At 43.6% G+C, this 23,891-nt stretch overlaps 1 protein-coding gene and 1 long non-coding RNA gene across 6 annotated transcripts in view; both read right to left on the reverse strand.

Annotated features, from left to right (window-relative positions):
* Positions 1-23,891, reverse strand: part of LOC127008543 (uncharacterized) — a 56,713-nt gene that overhangs the window by 22,039 nt on the left and 10,783 nt on the right. For all 3 annotated transcript variants that reach the window (XM_050880712.1, XM_050880713.1, XM_050880715.1), the window contains 2 exons: positions 20,953-21,115; positions 144-314 (listed from right to left, as the gene is read on the reverse strand). In XM_050880712.1, coding sequence (XP_050736669.1) covers positions 144-314; positions 20,953-21,115 — 334 coding nt within the window. The remainder of the gene's footprint in view (positions 1-143; positions 315-20,952; positions 21,116-23,891) is intronic.
* Positions 4,265-11,166, reverse strand: LOC127008544 (uncharacterized). Of its 3 annotated transcripts, none has more exons than XR_007761180.1 (4): positions 7,309-11,166; positions 7,027-7,206; positions 4,757-4,828; positions 4,265-4,618 (listed from the first exon to the last, which is right to left on the reverse strand). It is a non-coding gene; the product is annotated as an uncharacterized LOC127008544 (long non-coding RNA). The 3 variants fall into 3 exon arrangements; XR_007761181.1 differs by lacking the exon at positions 7,309-11,166 and adding an exon at positions 7,237-7,306; XR_007761182.1 differs by lacking the exon at positions 4,265-4,618 and adding an exon at positions 4,700-4,726.

The raw sequence follows: 23,891 nt of genomic DNA on the forward strand, positions 1-23,891 counted from the left end.
GACTGGCATATGCTCTTCATTAATGTGTATGTATAATTAATTAGTGTAATTAATGTGTGTGTGTGTGTGTGTGTGTGTGTGTGTAGAGGCCCTGAAATATTTGAGACTATGAGCCCGGGGTAACACAAACTTCCCCTCCTTACTGTGCATGCGTGGCGTCCTCCTCCCAGGCTGGCTGCTGGCGGGGGCTGAGTGCCAGGGGGTCCTGCGCTGCGCTGGGTGTCACTTCCTTCTCCTCGGTGATCACTATCTCAATTTGGGGAGGTTCCCTGGTGTGCTCAACCTTCGTCACTGTAATCTTTTCACATCTGATGCTGAAAAACACCAAACAAGTTCTTACAAGGTGAACATTCTCAATACCATATATGAGGTGTGTAATGTGAAAGAGATGGCCTACCATTTTTTTTAGTTTTGAGCAAGTGGTGTTTTAAAACAACTTTCAGACTACACGACCACGCCAAAAGAGGTCAACAGAAAAATCACACAACTGTAGACCTACAAATCACCATCTTTAGAGTGGGTGATTCATAGGCCTTAAGTTGTGATTGTTCTGTCATTAAAGTTGGTGGTTCGCAGGACTAAAATTGCATGCTTTTTCTGTCAAAATTGACAATTCATAAGCCTAAAGTTGTGTGGGTTTCCTATCACTAAAGGTGGTGATTCATGGGCTTAAGTTGTATGATTTTTCTGTTGTTAAAAAAAGGTGATCAATACACTGTGCGCCAACAGATTAGTCACTGTGTGGGCCTGAACCTCAAATCTCGGGCGAGAAAATAAACTCATTAACCCTTTCCATTCGTGACGCAGACATCGGCGTCACAGTATGGAAACGGTCTCAAGAGGAAAAGAAAGAGGATTAATCCTCTTCTAAACCTCTCAATCCTCCTCTAAATTCCTCTTAATCCTCTTCCATTTCCTCTTAAGAGGTTTAGAAGGGGATTAAGAGGATATGGAAGAGGATTAAGAGGTTTAGAAGAGGACTAACCTTTTCCATACGGTGACGCCATCGGACGCCCGTCGGATGCCGACGTCAGCGTCGCCGGAGTGAAGGGGTTAAAAGCTCACCCAAAAGCCCAGAGTGGCATCTCATACATCTGACAGTACAAGATATTATTTTTGTGCCCTATTGCAACCGTTAATTATGCCAGTTGTCACTTTGACACGAGTGAGTGAAGAATTCTGAAAGCGAGTGTCCTGTTGCCACATTAAGATATTCTTACTGATGCGCTGACTTTGTTGCCTCATTCTGTCCACAATGAGTCGCAGGAAAGATTAGTTGAAAGAGCAGATTGTGTCCGTCATATATATCTGCATTAAAGCTCAGCATCCAGCAGGAGAAATATTAAGAGTGTGACGGTCATGTTCACAAGTGTGCAGCGGTTGATCATAAAATTCTGCGACATTGATGAGCCGGCAGCACCCGACCACAAGTGAAGCTCACAGAGGAGACACAAGTTGTCATCACGGACTTTGGTTCTTATCAGGCGTCAAGTTGATGATGATCCCCACATAACATCTCTAGAATCAATAGAAACAAACTTTGCCCTACTCAGTAATGTGTCCAGAACCATTCAGCACTCACTTTAGGACGACCTCCCTTTTCAAAGACGATGTGTGCTCTCCTCACCCTAAGGCAATAGGAGCATAGGGTCACATTTGCAAGACAATACTTTCAGTGGGATAAGACTAAGTGGTATTGTGGAGTGACGGGGCAGTGCTCAGAGTCAGCTGTGGCCAAGGATCATCTGTGTACCGATATGACGGCATTTTTTTTTTTTTATATGTGGCCTATAGCGCTGGCAGGCTATTTCATAGGGGCCCGATGGTTGGCCTGAGCCCGTCATGGTACAGGCAATTGTTTATGGTGGCGCCATTATTATTGGCTCATGCTGTCCCCCGGTGCTCATTCTTGATTTCACTTGCACAGCTTCTTCTAGAGTCCGGGTTGATTGGTTGGTTTTCAGGACAGCATGTGGGTAGTCTTAGGCCACTCGGCAGTGACTGAAAAATCCCAGGTGGTTAGCGGTGGATTCAAACCTGCATCATGGACAATGCGCTGAATGCAGGGCCAGTACACTAACTACTCAGCCACTGTGATTTGCTTGACAAAAGTTTTTGTGCAGGCCAGAAAAGTATCCCAGTTCATTGATGGTTTGGGCTTGTTTTACATAGTTATCATGGTGTAGGTGACTTAGAAGTTTTACCTAGAAATGAAAACATCAATCAGTGCAACAACTTAAGAGCTGTTATGTGATCACTTACCCAGTTCTTTTAAAAATGCAAGGCAGACGTCTTCATGCAAGATGGTGCTCCCTGTCACAGGGCGAAATATGTTCTAGAGTGGCTTCAGGATTGTCTGATAACATTCATGGAGGACTGGCCAAGCAACTCACCAAATCTAAATCTCATTGCAAACCTATGGTCGCTGATGAAGAGGCGTCGTCAGAGAAGAGACACGCCTAGCTGGAGGCGGCAGTCAGGGAGGAGTGGACAACGCTGAACACTCAAACCCTTGAGAATTAAGTGGAACCTTTTCCCTCATGCCTAGATAAGTGGATAAAGTGATAAAGAAGAAAGGAAGAGGAGGGTATCAGGGCACCTCTCCTCCCAAAATTGACCTATCTTATGGCCACTCCTCTTGACTCTTTTGTAGGAGCAGTGAGTAGCGGGCTTTTTTTTTTCATTATTGTTTCCTCTTTTTTTTGCCCTTGAACTGCTTCCTCTACTGTAAACAATAAATAAATAAAGTATTAACATCTTGGTAAGTACCTTTTAAGACTGGTAATTTCATGTTTTTTAACTCATGCTGCTAATTACATTTGTGCGTTGATGACGACTAATTGGTTGGCGCATATTGTAGGCCTAAAGTTGCATGATTTTTCTGTTGAGAATGTTAGTAATTCATAGGCATAAAGTTGTGAGAATTTTCTGTAGTGATAGTTAGTAATTCATAGGTATAAATTTGTGATTTTTCTATCATTCTCAGCTGGCATGGGGATTGGTGGTGGAGAGAGAGAGAGAGAGAGAGAGAGAGAGAGAGAGAGAGAGAGAGAGAGAGAGAGAGAGAGAGAGAGAGAGAGAGAGAGAGAGAGAGAGAGAGAGAGAGAGAGAATGTTTAAAAAAGTTCATTTAACCCTAAGAGTACGGGTGGCGATATATATCTTTTATAAAGCTTTTGAATCAATCCTTAACCGGAAGATTCAAAAGCACCTTTCCACTTCTGACCTTCTATCTGATCGCCAGTATGGGTTCCACAAGGGGCGTTCTACTGGTGATCTCCTAGCCTTCTTAACTGACTCTTGGTCATCCTCTCTTAGCCATTTTGGTGAAACTTTTGCTATTGCGCTGGACATATCAAAAGCTTTTGATACCAAACTACCCTCCTACGGTTTCTATCCTTCTCTCTGTACCTTTATCTCCAGTTTCCTTTCTGACCGTTCTATTTCTGCCGTGGTAGATGGTCACTGTTCTTCCCCTAAATCTATTAACAGTGGTGTCCCACAGGGTTCTGTCCTATCTCCCACTCTTTTTCTGTTGTTCATTGATGATCTTCTTTCCAAAACGAACTGTCCTATCCATTCCTACGCCGATGATTCCACTCTGCATTATTCAACTTCTTTTAATAGAAGACCCACCCTTCAGGAACTTAACGACTCAAGGCTGGAGGCTGCAGAACGCTTAGCCTCAGACCTTACTATTATTTCCGATTGGGGCAAGAAGAACCTGGTGTCCTTCAACGCCTCAAAAACACAGTTTCTCCACCTATCCACTCGACACAATCTTCCAAACAACTATCCCCTATTCTTTGACAACACCCAGCTATCACCTTCCTCAACACTAAACATCCTCGGTCTATCCTTAACTCAAAGGCGGTGGCCGAAGTGATAGCGTACTGGACCCACATTCGCCGCGTGATGGACGACGCGGGTTCGAATCCCCACGCTACCACTCGGATTTTTCAGTCACCGCCGAGTGGCTTAAAAGTACCCACATGCTGTCCTGAAGACCACCCATCAACCCGTACTCTAGAGGAAGCCGTCCAAGCGAATCAAGAACGAGTTCCGGGGGGCAGCATGAGCCAATGCAAGATGGCGCCACTATAAACATTCGCCTGCGCCAGAACGGGCTGGGCCGACCATCAGGCCCCACCTGGAAGAAGCATTGGACCGACCATCAGGCCCCACCGGGAGGATGCCTACCGGTGCAATAGGCAACAACGTAAAAAAAAAAAAAAAAAAAAAAACCTGGAAACTTCATATCTCTTACTAAATCAGCTTCCTCGAGGCTGGGTGTTCTGTACCGTCTCCGCCAGTTCTTCTCCCCTGCACAGTTGCTGTCCATATACAGGGGCCTTGTCCGCCCTCGTATGGAGTATGCATCTCGTGAGGGGGGGCTCCACTCACACAGCTCTTCTGGACAGAGTGGAGGCTAAGGCTCTTCGTCTCATCAGCTCTCCTCCTCATACTGATAGTCTTCTACCTCTTAAATTCCGCCGCAATGTTGCCTCTCTTTCTATCTTCTATCGATATTTCCACGCTGACTGCTCTTCTGAACTTGTTAACTGCATGCCTCCCCCCCTCCATCCACAATCTTAAAATTTCCTAGTCAGAGTCACAACCTTAAAATTTCCTAGAGTTGGAGTTGGAGTCACAACCTTAAAATTTCCTGGAGTTGGAGTTGGAGTCACAACCTTAAAATTTCCTGGAGTCAGAGTCGGAGTCACAACCTTAAAATTTCCTAGAGTTGGAGTCACAACCTTAAAATTTCCTGGAGTCAGAGTCGGAGTCACAACCTTAAAATTTCCTGGAGTCAGAGTCGGAGTCACAACCTTAAAATTTCCTGGAGTCGGAGTCACAACCTTAAAATTTCCTGGAGTCAGAGTCGGAGTCACAACCTTAAAATTTCCTAGAGTTGGAGTCACAACCTTAAAATTTCCTAGAGTTGGAGTCACAACCTTAAAATTTCCTAGAGTTGGAGTCACAACCTTAAAATTTCCTAGAGTCGGAGTCACAACCTTAAAATTTCCTGGAGTCTGAGTCTGAGTCACAACCAAGAATAGGAAATATCCCCCTAAAATTCGATTTTCTGTTTTTTGCATTTATACTTTGGTCTATCTTCATGGATAACTGTTTTAAAATATCTTAGCGGTACGATGCCAGTTTCCACTGGAAATTAGTCATTATTTGACACTACCTCAGGCCTGGAGTGGCGCACTGGCGCGCAACCGCGCTCTGGAACCAAGGTGTTATATGTTTATTAAGTTATTTGAGGCCCCGTGTGCCAGAGGGGCGTAACCCAAAAATTGGTGGTTTTGAGTTATTGCCAGCTACGGCCACCAGAGGCATTCACAAACCACGTGGTGGTAGACTTCAGGGAAAAAGCAGCTCTGTGTTCGTGGTACGAAGGCTTGAAACCACATGTTTTCATCTGATCAAAACATCATGTTAAGTTTGTGGAGGTGTGGAAGAGGGGCGGACTCGAGATCCAATGGGAGAGCCAGCTCGGAACACACGCCCCCGTTGAGCCATCGTATCAATCCTTCTTCACGGATCCATTTAGAGCTCAGGAGCAGATACCTACTCAGGTGGGGAGCGGTGATCAGGGGGATGACCTTGATCCCAATGACCCCGACACCTACTAACACCCCCCCCCCCACCACCACCACCACCACCTTCAAGTCCATCAAGTTCATTGTCTTCTCTGGCAATGGTGAATACTCAAACTATATCAGTATGAATTATTTAATCAAAATTATGTATTTCTACTGGTATTTTCAGGTCTCAAAACATAAATTATGCATATTTTCCAATTTCATAAATTTCTTAAAAATTCAAAATATGTACCTAACAGGCTGAAATTTACACACAATGCATATATTATATATTTTTATCTTGTATATCTAAATTAGAAATATTGCAATATTTTAGGGTTGGCTACAGAATGGGTTAAAAAAAAGAAATTTTTACTTAAATTTTATATAAATAAAATTTACTCAAATTATGCATAAAATGGTAGATCTAGACTTATTGATTATTTTGATATATGATAATAATGCATTTTGTACTATTATATACAAATTTTCATTACATAACTTTAACGCGCAATTACTCAAAACGCGATTTTAGGGGTTACGCCCCTCTGGCACACGAGGCCTCCTTTATATGATTTTTAGGCAGTTTTTCGATACATGTAGCTGCAAAGCAACTGACTGACGAAGTTATTGACAAGCTCTCCTCATACTACACAAAGGCTGTCAGAGACAAGCATGAGACTGTTGGTAGCATGAGGTCAGCGATAATGGCCAGCTATTATCACCACACTGCCACCAAAAATGAAGAACATTGTCTGTGCCCCGAGAGTCAATCCTCATGGTGCTGGGTGCAGAGAAGCCTGGCAAAAGGGGAGAGACCAGCACCACACATTGACAATAGGATGTACTTGTTCCACATATCATATGACAACCTCAGCCTCATCAGGACGGTGTACCGTGACCTCACAAGACCAGAGCTGCTTGAGAAGTGCCTGAAGGGGAGGACACAGAACAAAAATGAGAGCCTACATGGAAAGGTCTGGAGGAAGGCTTCAAAAGACAAATTCTGTGGCCTACATAGGACTGTTTTTGTGTCTCAGGTCACAATCCTGGAGCATAACTTTGGGCACAGTGAAGCCAACCTCCTGACCTCGATTGGGTTCAGGAGGTCTTCCAACTTCATAGATTCTCTTGAGCGGAAGGAAAAGAGGACAAGCAGAACCAAGAACGAGAAGAGGAAGAAGAAGAAGACAAGAAAACAAGCCAGCAAGGCAGCAGAAAAACATTATAAGCCTGGAGGCTTCTGAGTAAAAACCTATCTACAATGAGTGGGGTGGTGCCCCATGACACCCACACCATTGAGTGTATAATATCCTTTGAAAAGGAGGGGACCAGGTACCATAACTCAGACATTTCTGAAGAGTCACAACCTTAAAATTTCCTGGAGTCAGAGTCGGAGTCACAACCTTAAAATTTCCTGGAGTCGGAGTCACAACCTTAAAATTTCCTGGAGTCAGAGTCGGAGTCACAACCTTAAAATTTCCTGGAGTCAGAGTCGGAGTCACAACCTTAAAATTTCCTGGAGTCAGAGTCGGAGTCACAACCTTAAAATTTCCTGGAGTCAGAGTCGGAGTCACAACCTTAAAATTTCCTGGAGTCAGAGTCGGAGTCACAACCTTAAAATTTCCTGGAGTCGGAGTCACAACCTTAAAATTTCCTGGAGTCAGAGTCGGAGTCACAACTTTAAAATTTCCTGGAGTCAGAGTCGGAGTCACAACCTTAAAATTTCCTGGAGTCGGAGTCAGAACTTTTTATACCCGAAAAAAAGTTCCGACTCGACACCCCTGGATTGATATTAAAAAGCAACTTGTATGTTTCTCACCAGGTTGTGTGTCTCACCTACAATTCTATTAAAGTGTTTCTCCAGCGACAAATACATATGATACAGTTACTCCCAGGTCCTTTTCCATTGATGTTTTCTAAACACTTTAATTTCCTAATGTGTAGTAACCTGAAATTCTCTTTTTGCTTTTTCTAAATTCCATCACACTACACTTTTTGGTGTTAAATTCTGTATCCCATCTACAACTCCATTCCCATATCCTGTCCAGGTCCTGTTGCAGTACTTGACAATCCACTTCCAATCCTCCTCAGTAACTTGGCATCATCACCAAACAAACTCATATAACTGTTCATTCCCTCCACCATGTCATTGATATAAACTGCAAACATGACCAGAGCCAGCACCGACCCCAGTGAAACTCCACTGGTCACTTTCCTCTACAAGGACCTCACATTCCTGATCACAGTCCTCATTTCCCAGTTTTCTAAAAAGTCCTCCGATGTGCTCCACCTTGCACAAGTCTTTTATGTGGCACCTTGTTGAATGCTTTCTAAATCCTTTCATTGCTAAATGCTCGCAGTGAGCGGTAGCGTCATATGCTGGTGGTGCAAAACGCTTGCTGCGGCCTCCAATCGCACATAAATTTCCCGCATATGAGCGTGTTCCAATAATATTTTACGGGCCTCTTCTCACCCCCACAGCATTGCCAATTCAGTGGGTTTTCCACTAAATTTGGTGGAAAATCATACAGGTAACTCTCGATTTACGCGAGTTTGGTTTACACGTTTTTGAAATAACGCGGGGTCCAAAATCCAAATCAATGTTTAATTTACACACTTTTTCACTTATACGCGATATTTTATGAAGTAGGCACCAGATGTCTCACGCAACTGGACTCACACGGTGCCGCGGCCACACAGCTGAGCCCAGTTCTTCCTGCGCGCCACTTGAACAACAATACAGTACCCACGCTGCCACGCTACTCAACATTATAGGGGTGGGCAGATACCGGTACTAACGTTACCAGCTATACGGTACAGTACCGGCACCAGCTATACAGTACAGTACCGGTACCAGACTGCTCGGTACCAGTACCAATACTAGCCAGTCACTCCCACAGCCACACAGCTGAGCTCAGTTCCTCTTGCGCGCCACTTGAACAACAGTACAGTACCCACGCTGCCACGCTACTCAACAATAGGGGTGGGCAGGTACCTGTACCAGAACCGGTACTAGTGGTACCAGCTATACGGTACGGAACCGGTACCAGACTGCTCGGTACTGGTACCAATACTAGCCAGTCGCTCATGGTGTCCCTCATTTCTTCCTCACACAAGTGAGGCTGAGACTGAGTGCCTGAGTGGATATCTCGGTGATATGGATATTCTCTCTCTCTCTCTCTCTCTCTCTCTCTCTCCACTGAATGAAGTGAATATTTAATTTTCGATAGAAATCTACCTCTTGTTTGATTTACATTGTTTTTGATTTACACGACCTCTTCAAGGACACAATACTCGCGTAAATCGAGAGATACCTGTATCAGCCTAGCACGGAAAATTTACGGATGACTAACTGGCAGATGTTGTTGTTCAATATAGCGGCATTTTTGCATAGCTTCACCTATCACTTGACTAATTTTTTGACCAAATAGTTGTAAATTTTGCAGCTGGCAATACTACCCTGCCAGCATACCCATCAAGATCTACTCAGTTGCCTCAATATGGCTGGCCGTCGCGCACGCACAGACATAAGTGTTAACAGGCAACACCCCTTAATGTGCCTGTATGTTCACAAAGAGGCTTACATAACTGAATCTTATAGATCTGGGCCTCCTCTTTCCAATGGTGTTTTTGTTTTTTAGCTGTGATGATTAGTTTTTGAGATACAGTGGTTAAAAGAGACCCCCCCCGTCGGGCTGCCAGAGTGTGCCTGGGGGATCGTCGCCTCCCTTACCATGTGCAATGAAAGAGTTAAGAGCCATATCCATCCCTTTCCTGTACTATGTATATCACTCGTGAGTAAAAACACATTATATTTGTTGTACAAGATCTTCCTCCTCAAAAGCCATACTGTTTGTCCATCAATCTGTTTTTTCTCCAGGTAGTCATGCATGCTGGCACCTCGTCCATGCGGACTCGGGTTCTAGTCCTCCCCACTGCCACAGTTGGGATTTTTCAGTCACTGCTGAATGGCACTGGACTACCCACATGCTGTCCTGAAGACCACCGATCATCCTGGGCTCTAGATTCCCTCTCTAAAAAAGAGAGGGTCAAAGATGAGCTGAGGGCAGCATGAGCCAAGTAAGGTGGCGCCACTAGAAATGCCTGCCTGTGCCGGAATAGGCTGGGGATGACCATCAGTCCCCACCAAGAAAGCCTAGCGGCGCCATAGGGCTTAAAAAAAAAAATCTTTAATCAGCCTTTCACAGTTCTTCGCTTCCACACCTGTCAAAGAAACTGGCCTATAGTTCTCAGGGTCTTCACAGCATCCTCCTTTGTGAATTGGTATGATGTCTGCTCACTTCCAGTCTGCTGGGACCTTACCTTCTGCTGGTGAGCTGACTATGATGCATTGGATCTTATCAGCTAATTGCTCACTGCACTCCCTCAAGACCCAGCCTGACACACTATCTGGTCCCATTGCCTTTCTCACATCCAGACCTTCCATTAATCCTTCCACCTCTTGTACTGAAACTTGTACAGGGGGTCCTTGACTTACGACGGACTTCCGTTCCTACAACACCATCATAACCCAATTTTGTATGAAGCCAAAACACCCTTTATTAGAAGGAACTGTCAGCCCCAACCCTCAAATCAAAGTACCATAAGCATTTAAATCACTAACCTGTGCTTACGCAGTAGTAAAGTCATAATTAAATAGTTAATATTTGTAAGAAAAACACTTCTAGGCCATAAATGCAAAATAATAAAATGAAAAACAGTAACAAAAAGAATTCAGCACATGACCAATGTTCATCGCCATTTCTCCCTTTTCCAATCACTTCACAATGTCAAATTTCACTTCCACTGTGATGTCTTTCCTTTTCTTACAAGCACTGCCATCAGATGAGTCTTCCTCGACCCCTCCAGCGTGGTAACACTACACTGTGACTGCAGCAGAAAATGCATAACTGGCAACTTGGGCACGTGGGTACAGCTGAGCCAGACAGGTGGGACTCAAATTCCGTAGGAGTGCCCCAGGAATGTTTTTAGGGGGGGGCACTAATTTTATACGGATTTTCGAATAGTATGGGGGTCCTGGGTCCCTAACCCCCGTACTATTTGAGGGATGACTGTAGTGTATGATCAGAATGTACACAACGCACCAGCCTCAGTGCAACGCTTGGTGATGATGTATTCTTCCACCGCAATCAACAAACTAGTTTCTGCACGAAGTTTGTAGTTACGAAGAAAACGTCGAAAGTCGAAACAAGAATTATTTAATTATTTGTGGGGACCACGTCGTAACCACGAAACGTGGTAGGTCAAGACCGTCGTAACCCAAGGACCCGCTGTGTTCCTTCCAGGCACTCCGTATTTTCTTTCCTTCCTTCATGTCCATTACCCTGTGGGCTGCAGGACCACCCAACTGAACTATAGTTGGGCTGCTGCTATAGACCCTAAATCGATCAAGGTGTTTTGGTAATTTTTGACAGTTATTATTAAGGAGACACATGGCAACTTAACCCGACTTATGCCGAGGGCAGGTGAGACACAGCAGGTGAGTCAGGCCTCCACCTCCCCCTCTTTCTCTTCCCCCTTAATCCTTTTCCTTCTCTCTCTCTCTCTCTCTCTCTCTCTCTCTCTCTCTCTCCTTTTCAATGGACCATATGCACCTTTACATTTTTTTTTTTGGTGTGTGTGTGTGTGTGTGTGTGTGTGTATTTAACTAGTTGTATTTACCTAGTTGTAGTTTTACACTAGTGTGGTCCCGTCTCCATATCTGTATTTGTCCAGCTTTTCCTTAACCCCTTGACCCTGGGTGACGACATATGTCAACATTACGGAAGAAGTCCCTCACCCCGGGTGACAACATATGTCGTCCTACTAATTTTTTAAAAAATGTGCCAATATTTGTGGCTTCTTGAACTTTCTGGGAGTGGAAAAATCCATCATCCATCATCCTGCACATTCCCGCTACCCCAAGCCACCCCCCAGGCTCCTCCCTCCTTACTCCCTGTCATCCCCGTTTTGCGCGCGGCACCAACACCTGCATGGGTTTGTACACAGCCTGTGGTTTGTACCGCTGCCCCGGCACTTACTCACTCAGGCATACCCGGTTTCCTATGCTGTGCACCATGTTGCGCTCTAGTTTGTCCTCACGCTCGGGCAATGTGTATGTTTCTTTGTGGTAGGTATAAAAACACAAAACACGTAAACAATGCAATGCAGCACATAAACATTGGCAAATAAACAGACGGAAGAAGGAAATGTACGTAATTTTTCAGTTTTGTCACAAAAATTACAATAATTTGTTTTAGGTGTAAATAATGACGTTCCAGTGCAAATCATGCATTTTTTGTATTTCTACATTCAGTAACGGGGCCATAAGTCATGTATGCTCAATTTGACACCGAAAACTACAACTTTTTCACAAAAAATTCCTGCAAACAAGAAGCAAACAAAACTTGGAAATCATTTTATGGGGGGTTTCTTGGTTGATAATGATACCACACACTCATATATCATGAAAAGGTTTTTTTTCTTCAAAATTTGATGTTTTGGGGGTGTAAACAATTATCGTGGGTGTAAACAATCACCATTTGTGCATTTCTTCAATGGGTAAGGATAGCCAAACAACGGTATAACTCACATATGTCATTTTTACCTCTTCATTTCATATGTATCGCGTAAACAATTCGTTGTTTATGATGTAAACAATGATGTTTGTTTGCCATTTTACCTCACTTGTTTGCCCCCCTTTCAGTCTTCTTCATTTTCTGCGCACCGGTCAAACAAGAACGCTATCTTGAAATACAAGGAATGTACTTTCATATGCTGTTTGGTTTATTAATCTAGGTTAAGTAGTTTTTATTTTTGGCGAATATTTTCCCAAGGGCAACTTTTGGCCAACTATTCCAGGCTGCAGAACAAGACTACTGAAACATAGCATTTTTTTTTTTTTTTTTTTAACGTCGTGGCCTATTGCGCCGGTAGTCTTCTTCCCAGTGGATCCTGATAGTCGGCCCAAGGCTTCTTCCTGGTGGGGCCTGATGGTCGGCCCAGCCCGTTCTGGCACAGGCGAGTGTTTATAGTAGCATCATCTTGCAGTGGCTCATGCTGCCCTCCCGGAGCTCATCTTTAATCCTAGAATCTAGAGTCTAGGTTGATAGATGGTCTTCTGGACAGCATGTGGGTAGTTTTAAGCTGCTCGGCAGCGGATGAAAAATCCCAGCTTGGTGGCACCGGGCGGGGACTGAACTTGTGTCGTCCTGAACGCGGCGCCGTCACGCTATCCATTCAGACACCGCCTCCCCATTAAGGGGTTAAAGTTGTGCACACTCTTCGCTGATACTACATCCTCACTCAGTCTGTTCCAAACCTCAATGTTTCTTTGCGGGAAGCTATATTTTTTTATGTCTCTCAGGCATCTTCCTTTCCTCAACTTTGTACTGTGCCCTCGTGTGTTGCTGACGTTTCTTCCTTCTGTTAGCAGTAACTCCTCATTGTCTACTTCCTCCATTTTAATCAATAGTTTATACGTAAATTTGTAATAGGTCTCCCCTTTCTCTTCTTTGTTCCAGTGTTGGTAGGTCCATTTCCTTTAACCTTTCTTCATATGACAATCCCTCCAATTTTGGAACCATTTTCGTTGACATCCTTTGTATTCTTTCTAGTTTTTTTGGTGTTTCTTCATAAGGGGAGACCACACCGTTTCTGCATATTCCAATTTTGGTCTAATCATAGTGGTTATTATCTTTTTCATCATATCTTTATCCATGTAGTGGAGTGCTATTCCTATATTTCTTACCATTCTATATGTATCACCGAATATCCTATTTACATGACTCTCAGGCTGTTGATTATCCTGTACTGTCACCCCCAGATCTCTCTCTTCTTGAACTTTTTTTAATATTTCTCCATCTCCCATTCTATATGTCCAATTTGGTCTCCCTTCACTCTTCCCAATTCCATTACATGACATTTCTTTACATTGAACTCCATCTCCCATTTCATACTCGTCCCAAATCTTATTCAGATCCTCTTGCAGAATTTCAGTCTTTACTGTTTCTTATATGTCTCAGCAGTTTCGCATTGTCTGCAAACAGGCTCATATAACTGCTTACTTTCTCTGGCATATCATTTATATATACCAGGAAAAGTATTGGTGCCAATACCGATCCTTGAGGCACTCCACTATCTACACTTCTCCATTCTGATTTCATGTCCTTTACCGCTGTTCTCATCTCTCTTCCCCTTAGGTAACTTTCCATCGAGTTCTTCATTTTCCCTCTCAAACTTCCCTTATTTTCCAGCTTCCATTGTAATCTTGTGTGTGGAACTTTATCAAAAGCCTTCTTCAGGTCCAAGTACAAGGAATCTACCCATCCGTCCCTCTCCTGTATTATGTCTGTCACTCTTGAGTAAAAGCTCAGTAAGTTTGTGTGTGTGTGTGTGTGTGTGTGTGTGTGTGTGTGTGTGTGTTTACCTATTTGTAGTCTAAAGGGCCTGACTAAGCTCTATTAGTCCCGTCTTCATTTCTACATTCATTCAGCTTTTCCTTCATTTGTTGGACACTGTTCGCCTGAACCACCTCTTCCTGCAAGCTGTTCCATGTGTTAACACTTCAATGTGGAAAACTATACTTTTTCAAGTCACTAAACAAGTTCCTTTATTAAGTTTCTTTCCATGTCCTCTCAACCCCTGCTTTCTCGTAGTTGAGAAGAGATCATCTCTATTCACCTCATCAAACTTATTTGCCAACTTATACAGCGTGATCAGATCTCCTCTCACCCTTCTTTGTTCCAGTGTCATCAATTTCATCTTCTTCAATCTGTCTTCATACGTAATATTCGAGAGTTCTGGGACCATTCTATGTAGTTGCAATTCTATGTATCCTTTCCAACTTTCTGATATCCTTCTTTTTGTGAGGTGACCACACAACTGCAGCATATTCAAGTTTTGGTCTTATCAGTGTTGTTATTATTTTCTTCATCATTTCCTTGTCCATATAATGGAATGATACCCTTATATTTTGCATCATCCTGTAGGTTTCTCCAAATAACTTGTTTATAAGCTTTTCTGGGGATAATGTGTCTTGCATCATTACTCCCAAGTCTTTTTCTTCATGTACCACCTTTAAGTTTTCTTCTCCGACCTGTATATTTTCCTGTCTTTTTTTACTTTTTCCCATTTCCATAACATGGCATTTGTTTGCATTCAATTCCATCTCCCATAACTGGCTCCATCTATACACTCTATCTGTGTCTTTCTGCAGTTCTTCACAGTCTTCCTCTGTCTTCACTTATTAACCTTGCATTGTCTGCAAAGAGGCTCATATAACTTTTTATACCCCTCGGCATATCATTTATATATATTATGTGTTTGTGTGTGTGTGTGTGTGTGTGTGTGTGTGTGTGTATTTACTTAGTTGTGACATATGGGAAAAGAGCTACGCTTGCGCTGTCCCGTCTTCATATCCTCTCTTATCCAATTTTCCTTAAAATCATGATTGTTTCTTGCACAAACCACCTCCTCCTCCAGCCTATTCCATAGCTCAATGCTTCTGTTTGGGAAGCTAAACTTTTTCACATCTCTCCTACATGTGGTCGCCCTCAACTTCTTTCCATGTCCTCTTGTTTCTCTCTCACTCCACACACACAGGTCCTCTCTGTCCAAATGCTCCACTCCGCTCGCCACCATGTACACCGCTCTCAGATCTCCTCTTTCTCTTCTTCTCCCCTGGGTTGTGAGCCCCATGTTATTGAGTCTCTCTTCATACGTCCGATCTCGAAGTTCTGGTACTATCTTAGTGTGTGTGTGTGTATTTACCTAGTTGTGACATTTTTTTTTTTTTTTTTACAACAAAGGAGGCAGCTCAAGGGCACACAAAAAAAGAAAACAATAATAAAAAAAAAGCCCGCTACTCGCTGCTCCTAAAAAAGAAGCAAAAGAGGTGGCCAAAAGCAAGATCAAATACGGGAGGAGAGATGTCCTGATACCCTCCTCTTGAAAGAGTTCAAGTCGTAGGCAGGAGGAAATACAGATGAAGGAAGATTGTTCCAGAGTTTACCAGCGTGAGGGATGAAAGAGTGAAGATGCTGGTTAACTCTTGCATAAGGGGTTTGGACAGTATAGGGATGAGCATGAGTAGAAAGTCAAGTGCAGCGGGGCCGCGGGAGGGGGGGAGGCATGCAGTTAGCAAGTTCAGAAGAGCAGTCAGCGTGGAAATATCGATAGAAGATAGAAAGAGAGGCAACATTGCAGAGGTATTTAAGAGGTAGAAGACTATCATTATGAGGAGGAGAGTTGATGAGACGAAGAGCCTTAGCCTCCACTCTGTCCAGAAGAGCTGTGTGAGTGGAGCCCCCCCACACATGAGATGCATACTCCATACGAGGGCGGACAAGGCCCCTGTATATGGACAGCAACTGTGCAGGGGAGAAGAACTGGCAGAGACGGTACAGAACGCCCAGCCTCGAGGAAGCTGATTTAGTAAGAGATGAGATATGAAGTTTCCAGTTGAGATTTTGAGTTAAGGATAGACCGAGGATGTTTAGTGATGAGGAAGGTGATAGCTGGGTGTTGTCAAAGAATAGGGGATAGTTGTTTGGAAGATTGTGTCAAGTGGATAGGTGGAGAAACTGTGTTTTTGGGGCGTTGAAGGACACCAGGTTCTTCTTGCCCCAATCGGAAATAATAGTAAGGTCTGAGGCTAAGCGTTTTGCAGCCTCCAGCCTTGAGTTGTTAAGTTCCTGTAGGGTGGGTCTTCTATTAAAAGAAGTTGAGTAATGCAGAGTGGAATCATCGGCGTAGGAATGGATAGGACAGTTTGTTTTGGAAAGAAGATCATCAATGAACAACAGAAAAAGAGTGGGAGATAGGACAGAACCCTGTGGGACACCACTGTTAATAGATTTAGGGGAAGAACTGTGACCGTCTACCATGGCAGAAATAGAACGGTCAGAAAGGAAACTGGAGATAAAGGTACAGAGAGAAGGATAGAAACCGTAGGAGGGTAGTTTGGAAAGCAAAGATTTGTGCCAGACCCTATCAAAAGCTTTTGATATGTCCAGCGCAATAGCAAAGGTTTCACCGAAACGGCTAAGAGAGGATGACCAAGAGTCAGTTAAGAAGGCTAGGAGATCACCAGTAGAACGCCCCTTGCGGAACCCATACTGGCGATCAGATAGAAGGTCAGAAGTGGAAAGGTGCTTTTGAATCTTCCGGTTAAGGATTGATTCAAAAGCTTTAGATAGACAAGAAAGTAAAGCTATAGGACGGTAGTTTGAGGGATTGGAGCGGTCACCCTTCTTAGGCACAGGCTGTATGAAGGCATACTTCCAGCAAGAAGGAAAGGTAGATGTTGACAGGCAGAGGCGAAAGAGTTTGACCAGGCAGGGTGACAGCACGGAGGCACAGTTTTTAAGGACAATAGGAGGCACTCCATCAGGTCCATAAGCCTTCTGAGGATTGAGGCCAGAGAGGGCATAGAAAACATCATTTTGAAGAATCTTTATAACAGGCATAAAGGACATGCGGGAAAAGAGCTATGTTCGCACTGTCCCGTCTCCATATCCTCTCTTATCTAACTTTTCCTTAAATCATGAATGTTTCTTGCACAGACCACCTCCTCCTCCAGTCTATTCCATAGCTCAATGCTTCTGTTTGGGAAGCTAAACTTTTTCACATCACGCCTGCACATGGTCGCCCTCAACTTCTTTCTATGTCCTCTTGTTTCTCTCTCGTTCCACAAACACAGGTCCTCTCTGTCCAGATTCTCCATCCCGCTCGCCACCCTGTACACCGCTATCAGGTCCCCTCTCTCTCTTCTTCTCTCCAGGGTTGTGAGCCCCATGCTACTGAGTCTCTCCTCAAACGTCCGATCCTAAGGTTCTGGTACCATCTTATAGTCTGTTCAGAGTATGAAGTCGGTTCAAGGTGTGGCAGATTCTTGAATTCCCATGAGTGCAGCGGTGCCAGTTCGACCACCAATTATCAGATTAGCACCGTCTCCCTACCTACCCACCCACAACCCACCTGTTTATCTCTCTCTCTCCCTCTCTCTCCCTCTCTACCCGGGGGAGGGACCTAAGGGGACACGCCGACCACCACCACCACCACCACACCAAAACGTGGCAACATGGGAAAAAATCGCTGCCACATGTCATAGAATTTATACAAATCGTTGTTATAATCCTAAACATCGACACTCACTGTACTATGTAACTTCTTTTACTATATACCGAATATATAAAAAATATCACTTTCAAATAGCACATGGATGGGAAATAAGAGAGAGACGCATGTACGAAGGTTGATTTGGCAGCATGGCTAGAGGTAAACGACGATACCAGCTCCACCCTGAACCGACTTCGTGCCCTGAACAGACTATAGTTGCCACACTCTGCACTCTTTCCAGCTTTCTTATGTTCTTTTCGCAAGGAGACCAGACCACTGCTGCATACTCCAACCTTGGCCTTATCATTGTAACTATTATTTTCTTCATCATCTCCTCGTCCAAATACACAAATGCTGTCCTTATGCTCCTCAGCAAATTCATAGTTTGTCCCGTTATCCTGTTGATGTGTTTGTCCGGTGACATGTTTTCTGAGATAGTCACTCCCAAATCTTTTTCTTCCACTCCTCTGCATATTATCTCACTTCCCATCTTATAATTGTATTCACATCTTCTTCCACTCCTACCAAACTATGTTTTTACATTTCCCAAGGTTGAACTCCATCTGTCATGTACCACTTCACTCCCATATTTTATACAGGTCCCTCTGCAATGCCTCACAGTCCTTCACATCATTCACTCATCTCAATAGCTTTGCATCATCTGCAAACAAACTCACATAGCTGGTCACTCCGTCCACCATATCATTTATATAAACAGCAAACATTATTGGTGCCAGCACTGAACCTTGTGGGACCCCACTCATCACAGGGCACCAGTTGGAAACCCTGTCCTTGATTATTGTCCTCATTTCCCTGTTAGTTAGGAAGTCCTCCAGACACTTAATCAGTCCCTCACCCACTCCACCCCTATTTTTAATTTTCCAAATTAGTCTTCTGTGCGATACTTTGTCGAATGCCTTTTTCAAATCCAGGTACACTCCATCCCCCCAGCCTTCTCTCTTGTATTAAATCTGTCACCCTTGAGTAATAACACAACAAGTTGGTGACACAAGATCTCCCTCTCCTGAATCCAAACTGGCAGTCCGAGATAATTTTCTCATTTTCTAAAAAATCCGATCACCTGTTTTTAATCAGCCTCTCGCATATCTTTGCAACCACACTAGTGAGTGATACAGGTAACTCTCGATTTACGCAAGTATTGCGTCCTTGAAGAGGTCGCGTAAATCAAAAACAACGTAAATCAAACAAGAGGTAGGTTTCTGTCGAAAAATAAATACCGTATTTTGCGGCGTAAAACGCACACCAGCGTATAACGCGCACCCCAAATTTTAAGACAAAAAAAAAAAAAAAAAAAAAAAAAAAAAAAAAAAAAAAAAGTTCTTAAAATGCTCAGAAATATGTACGGGTTAAAGAACATTGACAATGTAGTTTCCCGAAATTCATATATTTTAGGTGTAATCTTTACTGCTTGAATTGACAAGTGTCCTTGAGTAAAGCAATGAAAATGGCGGCTGGGCTGGTGTTGTGAGAAATACATCCCCGTACATACTGATGATGCACAGCTTCTGATATCATAATAAGCATATTATTCCCACCATCACTCGTAGGTTATGACAGACAACGAGGCAAGACACAATTCACACGGTTCTGGTGACACGCGGCATGCAGCTGTTTGTTGTTTGGGTGTGGTTGTGTGGTTTGTAAACAATGCAAATGGCGGCCGGGTGTGAAATAACTCCTCGTACAAGACTCATGATGTACAGTTTCTGATATCATATTTACCCCATTATTCTCACTAATATTAATAATTAATAATGAACACACGGATATTTTTTTTCCAATATGATTCTTTTATGAAGTTGTACTGATCAAGATCAAGATATACAAATGGCGCCCGACGGGAAAATGGGATAACAGCAAGGCATGGGCGATCCTCCACCGATTTAATTTTTGTATAGAAGTTATTTGATCGCCCTGTATTCTATGGTAACATATTATAAGACAGCTATGGACTATGAAGGATCATTAACAATAATAAAGGTAAGTTTGCAGTTGTTATTGGATAAGACAAAACACAGACCCTTAAAAACACTCCAAGGAAGAAAAAAAATCATTAAAAGTTTGTACATTCGGTGTATAACGCGCAGGGCTAAACTTTCAGGCATTTTTTTATGTGAAAAGGTGTGCGTAATACATTCAGTGGAGAGAGAGAGAGAGAGAGAGAGAGAGAGAGAGAGAGAGAGAGAGAGAGAGAGAGAGAGAGAGAGAGAGAGAGAGAGAGAGAGAGAGAGAGAGAGAGAGAGAGAGAGAGAGAGAGAGAGAATATCCATATCACTGAGATATCCAATCAGGCACTCAGTCTCAGCCTCACTCGTCTGAGAAAGAAATGAGGGACAGCATGAGTGCCTGGCTAGTATTGGTACCGGTACCGTACCTTATAGCTGGTACCATTAGTACCGGTACTGGTACCGTTACCTGCCCACCCCTATCGTTGAGTAGCGTGGCAGCGTGGGTACTGTATTGTTGTTCAAGTAGCGTGCGGGAAGAACTGAGCTCAGCTGTGTGGCCGCGGCGCTGTGTGAGTCCAGTTGCGTGGGACATCTGGTGGCCGCTCCATAAAATATCGCATATAAGTAGAAAAAACGTGTAAATTAAACATTCATTTGGATTTTGGACCCTGCGTTATTTCAAAAATGCGTAAAACACTCGCGTAAATCGAGAGTAACCTGTACTGGTCTGTAATTTAATGGGTCCTCTCTCTTTCCTCCCTTAAAAATTAGTACTATGTTCGCTCTCTTCCAATCTTGTGGTACCCTTCCTTCACTCAGGGAGGCGTTCATTATGGAGTGCAGTTTCTCTGCAAGTTGCTAACTACATTCTTTCAGGATCCACCCTGATACTCCATCCGGCCCTGTCGCCTTTCTTACATCCAGCTTGTTCAAGCTTTCCTTGACCTCCTGCACCGTTAACTGTATCTCCTGCATAACCCTTCCTCTTTCCTTGTACGAATTAATCTTCTTTTGTGGAAACTAAACTATGAAAACTATTGTTCATCACTTCTGCCATCTCTGCTGCATATGTAGTGTGTGTGTGTGTGTCTAATTCCCCATGGCCTGATCACAAGTTGGGCCTGCCACTACCAGCACATACCCTCCCGATTAGACCACACTCCTATCTGGGCATTGTGTCCATTGGTTAATAAAAACATGAGGAAGAAAGAGAAAAGTGAGAAGAAAGCCTAGCAATCACATGTCCCCAGGAATGTTCCATGTCCTCACCTTGCCTCTGCAGCCTTCTCCTCCCTCGCTGGTTTCCTGTTACCAAGAACCGGAGGTTCGCCAGGGTTAGTGTACATTGGTCCCGTCCTCTCCCACTTCCTTCTCTTCTTGTTGGCAGTGGGGAGAGCTTCCTGTGACACGTGCGGCTGTGTTAAACACTCCTCTGAAAACAAATTTTAAAAGTGATCCCACACACTGGCCGCACTTATGTTGTGTGTGCCCACGTGTACTGTTTTAAGGGAAGGGGCTGCTGGCCTGTCCCTACCAATCCAGACCAGGGCCTAAATTTACAAAAATTCTTAAATTAAAATGAAAGTTCCACTTAATCTTAAGTTTTCCATGAGTTCCTCAATCCCCTCACCACCCTTTGGTTCCATGGCAAGTGGTGAAGAGTCACCCTCATTCACTTCTTCCAAAAGGAAGAGAGGAGTGAATTGGAAAGATTGCCACATACTACATTCAACAAAGCAAGTAGGCTTGAAAAAAGACATCATGAAGGGCAAATTCGACTTAAGGTCTCCTGACCCGACTCAGGCCGTCCCGCCAGTTAAGCATAAGTTAAGATAAGGAATAAAATTTAACTCGAACTTAAGTCCAACTTAGTGACATGAATTTTTATAACTTCGGGCCCAAGGACTGGGCTGACTGCCAGCCATGGGTGGGGACAAAATCCCTGAGTGGACAGAAGCCTTGGCTAAGTGAGAACATTTTTGGTAAAGTGAACTTCTGAAAAAACAAGGGAATTAAAAAAGTGACATTAGTACAGATTAATTTGGTAAAGTTATGTTAATGGAATTTGAATTTTAAAAAATTTGGTAAAGTTTTCATTAGACAAATATTACTGTATTTGACACCTTATAAGACACTTTTTTTTCCAGAAAAAAGACCCAGAAAATCACCCTGCGTCTTGTAAGGTGAAGGTTCAGTTTTTGTTTACTGGCTAGTGAAGTTTTAGTGGTACCTGGCACTTAAATTAAAGCGGATGTTTGTTCACGAAACCTCTCCGCAAATGTAAACAATGTGGCGATCACTGCTACGTCAAGAACAGTATTTTTTTCTATAGTAGCGGATGGCTCCATCCTGCTCATCCAGCGGCGCTGAATTATCGTACTTTACATCGTATTTACCATTCTTAAGCCTGAAACTCTCCTAACCTACACAAATAACAATGGAAAACGAAAAGAGTTAGCGTTAAGGCTGTTACTCATTGATGTTTCTTTGTTTTTTGCTGTAGTTATCGGTCGGAAACTACGAAAAAATGCAATGCGATGAGTACGACAGTTTGGCAACACTGCGCTCAGCCCGTGGCATGTGCTTACTCGGCCCTTGAAAGGTAAGAGCGCTGCAGTGCCGTCTTTCACCCCGCCATCAAGTATTAGTGAATTCTCATCTCTCCCCTCTGTGTTAATATTCATATGTATATCCATGTCCATCCAGTATATTATTAATTAATTTGAGTGTTTGCTGGGCCCTTGGAAGGTCCGTTTGTGGCTGATTCCGGTGATACGCCTGTACAAACTTTATACCCGTTACCCCTCTCTCACTGTTGCAGTCTCCGCCATGTTTGTTTACTCCTCTAAGCAGTTGCCTCGAGTCTCTTAGAAGGACCAGTTCTGGCAGGCCCCAGTAAGTATCAAGCATTTTAAATGTAAAATATTGGATTTAGGGCAGCTTTCACAGTCACTTTTCTTTGTTTTGATTGTTACCAATAAGCAGTGATCGCCGTTACAGTATTTCCATGTGAAACTGGCCGATGGGACAGTGGCGGCTGTGGGGTTAGCCCTGCCCCACACATTACCACACACTCGACACCTCTCACTTCCTCTGCAGCTGCCACTACTACCCCATCGGCCAGTTTCACGTGAAAATACCATAGCGGCGATCGCCACTCATTGGTAATGATCAAAACAAACAAAAGTGACTGTGAAAGCAGCCCTTGGTAAGGATCAGAATACATATGAAACTTTAGAAATGACCTGTTAGTGGTGAAGGCAACAAATGTCAGGCAAAACATCTTTACCAGAAACTTGTATTTTAAACCTGTTTATTTTTATTTCTTTCAAATGACAGCCCAAGTTGGGGGTGCATCTTATAAGCCGTCATACACGGCAGTACAGAAAATCTGAAGACCAGGAAATTGAGGCCCAGAAAGTTGAGCGTCTACTATAGTTCCTGTGCAATGTTGGGCCACTGACCATGTCCAGCAATGCACCGCAGCAGTGGCCACGTAACAACATGTTCACTGTACAGTTGGTGAAATGGTGCCTGACGGCAGTTTGTTTATGGCAAGGGGGGAAGCTCAAGAGAAAAAATGACAACAGCAAAGAAGCCCCCTGAGTGCTGTTCCAGTGTGGTGTCATCTGCCATCCGGTATCATGAGACACCCCATCCTTAGCTTCGCATCGCGGAACCCAAAATTTACTATCATAGAGTGACTAAGTGAAGCATCTAAGTGTAAAAAAGTACCAAGGAGGACCTAAAAAACGATGCAAAGCAGAACAGGTCACAAGAAGAAGTGAGATTGTTGAGATCCTAGTTATATATATACATGCATCATCATTTGCTTTATAATAATAAACGAACTTGGGTGGGACAGATCCTGACAAGCAGTCGACGAAAGACAAGGTACCATGTCGAAATTCATGTATGCATTCAGGATGGGATGTCTCACGATACCTGGATGTCTCATGACACGACACCAGTAAAAGAGAAAAGAATGAGTCCAGAGGAGCTCAATTTCTAAAGAAGTGTCTTGAAAGTCTCCTCTTGAAAGAGGTCAAGTCATAAGCAGGAGGAAATACAGACGGAGGAAGGTTGTGCCACAGTTTACCAGCAGAAGGGATGAAAGAACAAAGATGGTGGTTAACTCTTGCAGAGGGGACTCAGATAGAATAGGGATGAGTAAGAGTAGGAAGTCGTGTGCAACGGGGCTGCAGGAG

This window comes from Eriocheir sinensis, chromosome 38, assembly GCF_024679095.1.
Source record: "Eriocheir sinensis breed Jianghai 21 chromosome 38, ASM2467909v1, whole genome shotgun sequence".
Taxonomy (NCBI): Eukaryota; Metazoa; Arthropoda; class Malacostraca; order Decapoda; family Varunidae; genus Eriocheir; species Eriocheir sinensis.